Source organism: Cariama cristata, unplaced genomic scaffold (genome assembly GCF_000690535.1).
Source record: "Cariama cristata isolate BGI_N322 unplaced genomic scaffold, ASM69053v1 scaffold24387, whole genome shotgun sequence".
NCBI classification, from domain to species: Eukaryota; Metazoa; Chordata; class Aves; order Cariamiformes; family Cariamidae; genus Cariama; species Cariama cristata.
Genome location: NW_009626423.1, coordinates 274 through 6893, shown reverse-complemented (window position 1 = coordinate 6893; position 6620 = coordinate 274). Strand labels below are relative to the sequence as shown.

General features: G+C 48.7%; 1 protein-coding gene across 1 annotated transcript; it reads right to left on the bottom strand.

Moving 5' to 3' along the window:
- Positions 1–768: 768 nt before the first annotated feature.
- Positions 769–2634, bottom strand: SLC8A1 (solute carrier family 8 (sodium/calcium exchanger), member 1). The gene is given in 1 exon segment (XM_009704043.1): positions 769–2634. A coding segment is annotated over 1 exon segment (1866 nt).
- Positions 2635–6620: the final 3986 nt, after the last annotated feature.

Below are 6620 nucleotides of genomic sequence, written 5' to 3'. Positions count from 1 at the left end.
CGGAGCCCCGACTGGGCAAGCAAACATCTTCGTGACATACCCAGGGATAGACGTTTCCTACCATGATCTATTAGGCTAATTTATATTCTCCACATAACGTAACAAACAAGGCGACAGCACCAATAATTTTTCCACCATCGACCTAGCAACAACCAGGAGTAGCCTCCAACAGCTTTCAGCCTCTTTTGTATTTGCAAACAGCCGAATGTGGCTGCAGTTGCATGCAAACCATGAGGCTTCTCTGCATGACTACACTTTTTCAGGACACGCATTGGACAACCACCCAGGCCTGCAGCCTTTAGAAGAGGAGGAGGTGAAGTGACCTTCACCAAAGCCCTGAACAGAGCATCAGTGGAACAGGCTGTGGCCCAGTCCAGTATGACTTGACCCTCAACAGGCACGGGGAAGTAGGTACCACAGTTCACACACTCGGCTTGGGCCCTTCGCGAGAGGGGTCCTTGTGGCTGGGCGGTAACAGCCAGCTCGGTTTCGTTCTCTGCTCCACTGCAGAGTGGAGGCTATAGAGATCTGCTCAGCGCATGGGTCGGGCAGGGGAGGCTGGGCTCACAAACCAGTCCCACCTCCATGCTGCTGGAAGGGTGGAGTGCCTCCGAGCAGGCATCGCTCGCTCGTCTGTTAGCAAGGCAGGAACGCAGCATTTCGGGCTCCCCAAAGCACATAAGGCCATTCATGGCTTACTGCAATGCGCTGGCACCCAAACACCTCTAGTGCAGCTTTGGGAGCCACGTGCATTTGATTTCATGAGAACTAGAGACTGTAAGTAACAAATAAAACCTTCACTTACACTATCTCATCGTTCTGGAACTCCAGCTCCCCGCACGTGTCTTCAAAGTCCTCTCCTCCACCTTTGGCTGAGCCTTCAACGGTTTTGTACGGCACAATAACATTTCCTCGAGCACCAGAGGTTCGCAACACTTTCACTTCCATGGTCCCCACACTTTCACTGACATGCGTTACTGGTTCCTCAAAGGTGAAGATGCCAGCATGGTCATCGTCAAAGATGGTGACGGTGGCAGTAGATGGTGAACCCAGGCAGGCAAGTGTTGAGACACGGCTGGCCTCAAGAATGCCCTCATCTGAGGCCTCAGTGCTCACGCGGACGTTGCTGAGATGGACCAGGAAGTTCTCGTCCTCCTCAAATATGTCATCGTCAATTATGCCAACACGGATTTCCTTCTGGGTCTCTCCGGGCTTGAAGACCACTGTCCCTTCAGTGAACTCATAGTCAGAGCCGGCATTGGCCGTCCCATCCTCTGTCCGGAAGTCAACGTACACCGTGTTGGTCAAGTCACCTCCCCGGCGAATGATGGTCAGGGCGACAGTGCCACAGTTCTCCAGACACTGGTAGGTACCCTGCTCAAAGTAGAGCTTGCTGATGGGATCATTTTCTGCCACCTCACTGTTGACCTCGTGCATGCTGACAGCTTTGCGGGCCTGGTCTGCAGCATGTCTCTTCAAGATGTTGCCAGCTCCTGTCATGAGCCGAGTGGCCTGAATGCGGTAAAAGGCCCTGCTCTTCTGCTGCTGGCTCAGGACCTGGTAGTTGGCCAACTCTATAAGCTGTTCAATTTCCTTGTCGGGGTGCTTTTGTTTCAGCTCCTTCAGGATCCGAGCCATTTCCCTCCTGGCTTCCTCATCATCCTGGTCTTTCTCATCCACCTCCAACACCAGCGTCCCATCCAAAAAGTTCTCCACATGAGAATTGGCAACCTTTCCGTCCATCTCGATATCAGCTTTGGAGGAGGGCCGGTCACCCTCGTGCTCAATGATCATGCCTCGCTGCTTGCCAGCTCGGTATTTCTTGTAGACGTACTTGTAAAATAACAGCCTCCTGTCAGCTATCCAGGCAAACACCACACAGATGGGGAAGAAGAAGAAGGTGAGCAAGCCTTCCCAAACCTCTACAATCCCAGGAGAAGACACAGATAAAATAATGTAAAGCCAAGTGTAGGCAAAGATGCTCCAGGCTGCTGTAACAAAAAACACTCGCAAGTGCTTGATCTTCCTTATCTCTCCATCCGGAACAACGTAAACACAGATCGCAATGATGACAAACATGTTAAACGCAGCACTCCCCACAATTGTGCTTGGCCCCAAGTCCCCTGCCGTGAAGCCATGGCCACACACTTCGATAACAGACAGGAGGATCTCGGGGGCAGACGAGCCCAAGGCCATCAGCGTGAGGTTGGAAACGGTCTCGTTCCAGATCCTCACCGTGGTTTTGCTGGTCTCGCCGTTGGGTTTCTTGATGGTTATTTCCCGCTCTTGGGATGTAATGACTTCGATGGAGGACATGAAGCGGTCAGCTATGATAGATACTCCCAAGAACATGTACACCATTGCTACAAAATACACTGTTGCCCGAGCAATTTTGTCACCGAATGAGGGGTCTTGGGGTTCCCATATTGGCAAAATCACACCCTTTTTGCAGATGTACGAGCCAGCGCACTCCTCGGTATCGTTCACAGGCAATTCACTGGGGCTCTCCGCGTGTATGCCGTCTGCATGGAAGAGCAACACCAGCACAACGCTCAGGAGTTGGAAGCTCACTGGGAAGGTGGGTGGGCGAGTTGCTCGCGACATGGCCGCTTCCACCAAACAGGTCCCGGACATCCTCAACCTGCAGAGACAAAAGCAAGGATGTATGAGGTGAGGCTGACCAGAGATAACCCCATACATTTCCCATCTTTCCCAAACATATAATCAAGTTACACTCTTACTCAAGAAGACCCATCCAATGAGCCTATTTGTGTTGTGCTTACTGCAGTTTTCCATGTCCAAACTGTCTAGTTCAGTTATCTGAAGAAGGACAGATTCCGGTGTTACCGCTGGGCTAGCACCTACCCCCTTTAGCGACTATGATGTTTAATGCCCCTTTCTTTCTCTTTGCTGGAAACCTATTCAGTGATTGCATTTTCTTGTTTCTCATCTAATTAAAGCCCATCATTTTGCTTCACGGCAACACAGAAGTGTTGCCCATTTCAAAATTACAGTGCACTCACTCACTGGAGTTCAGGCTAAGCGCAGGAGCAGACAGGGAAATCTACTACCCCCCCACCCCATCATTTTTAAAAAATATTTTTATACTTGGCATTTTTAATCACTGTAAACTACATATTTCACGGTCTTTTCTTGCTCACAGTCCTCCCAAGCCTTTACTCCACATCAGAAATCTCTACAAAGTGAGCTCAAGCCCTGGCAAAACCTTATTCTTCACAGTAACTTGGTCATAAGGTGCACCAGAAGGACAGTCTTTAATTAATGATTTTGGAGCCATTCCTTCCACAGCGCATCACTTTGCACCTTCCCGAAACTGGAAAGAGCCCCATATGCATCCAAGCCTGGCTCTCTTGGCATGCTTTGAGAGGAAACCTGTCCCCGCGCTCTTTTCCCACTAGGTCAGCTTTGACGGCTTCCCCTCCAAGGGCCTTTCTCACTCCATTTACAACATCAGTCATCAGGCATGACAGCAGTACTTGCCCTCGCCCTGCCTCAGGATTTTCCAGCGGTGTAGAGGAGCTGTTAAAGAGGTTTGCAGTTAGTTAACAGTGCATAAACCGACAGAACAGATGCCTTTAAGTACACAGAGATGCTTAGTGCAAAAACCCGAGCATGCTCAGTGTTACGTCCTCAATTTTACTAGCCAATAAAAACCAGATTCCTGGTTATTAAAGCTATATTTTCTCCTCAAGGACAGCCTTTGCCATACTACACTTCTCCATTCCAAGTTAATTTAATCACACAGTACTTAAAAATGTTTCTGTGAAGAGAGGAAAATGAGTACGTCAATACCTTTATTTTGCTGGAGAATACAAAAGGCTGAACTGGTTTTGCTCATTAAAAAACCGCACCTCAGAAAGGAAAAAGAAGGAAAAAAAAAAAAAAAGAGAAGAGAAAAAAGAGCCCAGCCATGAAGGTTTCAATTTCTAAGAGAAGGAAGGTATTCCCAGACCTGTACCAGAGATGGACACAAGCAGGTCCCGTCAACGCCTCTCGAAGTCCAGCCTCCGCAATGCCTGGCCGGTCTTGCCCTCCCCTTTGCCATCTGCCCCGTCTCCAGCAAACACAATGCCGGGTCTGACAGCGGCACGTGCCGGGAAACGTGGACCAACCCATCCGCGCTACAGGCTGCACCCCGGGACGGCATCCCGGCTGTCACCCGGGCCCGGTCCTAGCCAGGGGGACCCAAGCGGGACGGCTAAGCACAGCTACCTTGCCCCTTCCTCCGGAAAGAGGGCCTGTTTCACGGCACAGCTGGGAACCAGGCTGGCTCTCCAGCCACACCGCAGCCTACGCATGCCGCGCTGCCGACCGCAAAAGTACAGCCAGGCCCGTGGTCCTGGGGAGAAGCATTTACCCTCCTAGACAGGGACACACCAACGCCTCCTTGAAGAAAAGCACCTGGTCACCAACACCCATCCCCTTATCCCCCATGACACCAAAATCCCCCCTCCTCATTAGGGCAGGGGCATATTACGCAGGGACGGGGTTGCGCCTAAGTGGAGGATGCAACGGGTACCATCCTGCGCCCGCATTACGGGATCTGCTCCACAGAGACACTGTCATGATAGACCAAAGCCCTCTCCTCTGTTTGCTTTTATTTAAAGATGCTGTAGTAGGATTATTGGGCTGGAAGAATAATACTGAGAATTTACCAAGACAGTTTTATATAAATGGTATTTCCACACCCGAAACCGTTGGTCTGCCTCTGCCCCCCTCCTCCCAATTTTCTAATTAAGAAAAAAGAAAGATACACAACGCAGGAAGCGAGCAAGTCAGAGAGCTGGGTGATAAGGACAGATAAGATGAACATGAAAAAGCAAGTCTCCTGTATGAAGACAGATTTAAAAGAAAGAAGTTGTTTGCGTTGGAAATCCTGCTAATGCTACAAAAAGCTCTTACTGCTGGAGTCAGAAGCCCTGAACATTGTTCCCCTGATCACAGTCCCTGGGTACCTTCTGCTTCCCAGAACGCAGGCTGTAGCCACCGCTTGCAAATCTGAAGTAAAAAAATTGAAAACATGGTGTTTGTAAAGAGGAGTACCTTGTTGCAGGCCATTTGGCAGAGAGCTAAGTTGAAACAGATGTGTGTTCATGGTCATTGAAGTTTAGCCGAAGCAGGAATTAGTCACCCAACATCTGTACTCCTGTGTTTCACACCGCTCCAAACCAAGTCTCGGAGACGCTTGATAAAGGGGCTGTCAAAACACAGGCTGACTCGGTATCTACTCTGTGTATCCCAGATAGCACCTAACTGTAGTTCTGGTGGGTTTTTTACATATGTAGGCTTAAAAAAAAAAATTAGTGTGGGCATAAAATATTACTCAGTGGCATGGTTCTTCACCCTCTCTTTCTAAAGGGTAGTTGTTTCAACAGAAAATTCAAGAACATCCACCTGCCCCTGTTCAGTTAATTTTCTCCCCGTGGCAAGTCATATCCTTGCATACGTACAATTATTCAGAGCAACCAGGCATTGTGAAATCCCCTTGGCAAGAAGAGGAAACAGATGGTTCTAGAGAAAATATTACACTTTGGGTCACTGATTTAGGTCATAAAGAATAGGAGAGTCCCATCACACTTTGGACCAACTCTTCAGTCTTAAAAGGATTTGAGCACTGGAAATCTCAGTCAGAAAAAAGTCACGCACTAAATCAGATTAATAAGTTACTTGAACTTTATTTGCCATGCTCTTCCCTGTGAAACATTCTAATATAAGTTAGGTTTAGTTTGTTGTTTTTTTATTGTTTGTTGGTGTTTTTTTTGTTTTGTTTTTTTTGTTTGTTTGTTTGTTTTTTTAAAAATCAAGTCCCATATTATGTTAAACAGGAGGAAAAAAGGCCTAGAGGCTTGCATCTGAGCAATCCATCTTTCTGGCCTTCCATCCAGCTCTCCATGTACAAACAACATTTTTCCCTCAGATGGCAGGAGATAAGAAATATGGAACTTTTCTGGAGAGTTCAGATGGGTGGGGAAAGGCTTTGGAAGAAAAAGCCACAGGCCCTGGCAATGTGCCAGGACCCTCCTTTGAGCAGCAGGAGCATCCCCCAACTCTACCTTGGATGTCCTCCAGCATTTTTGGTGCAGTCATCAGGCAAGACTCACGTACCCTCACCCGCCTTCCTACTTGAACCAATTCACAATGAGCGTTATTAACACCAGACTCAGGAATTAAGGAGGGCTAGAAAATGCTTGGCCGCGACATGCTGGTTACACACACACAGTCAGAGCCCGACACTCAAAACATCTCTGAGAAGCAGCTGCTATAAAATTAGCAGCATTTCTTTATTTGTGCAATCCAAGATAAACAGCTTGGGCCCCAGAGACCCTCTTACTCTGCGTTTGCATAGGGTCTCGGCCCGTGGTCAGCGCGCTGCTGCAGGCGCAGCAGTAGGAATATTCCCAGACAAATCATTCATATTATTCTCTAATGAGAAGCAAGGCTACCAGAACGCCAGCCCCCCCTCCAAACCCAACTTTGTTAGCTTTTCATTAAGGTGTCTCAATTGCATTTCCCATCCCGGCCATCAACAATAAAAGCAAATGCGGTAGCCAATTCGCAGCACGCCTTGCCCGCCGAGGTGCTCGTGGCCTCAGCATCAC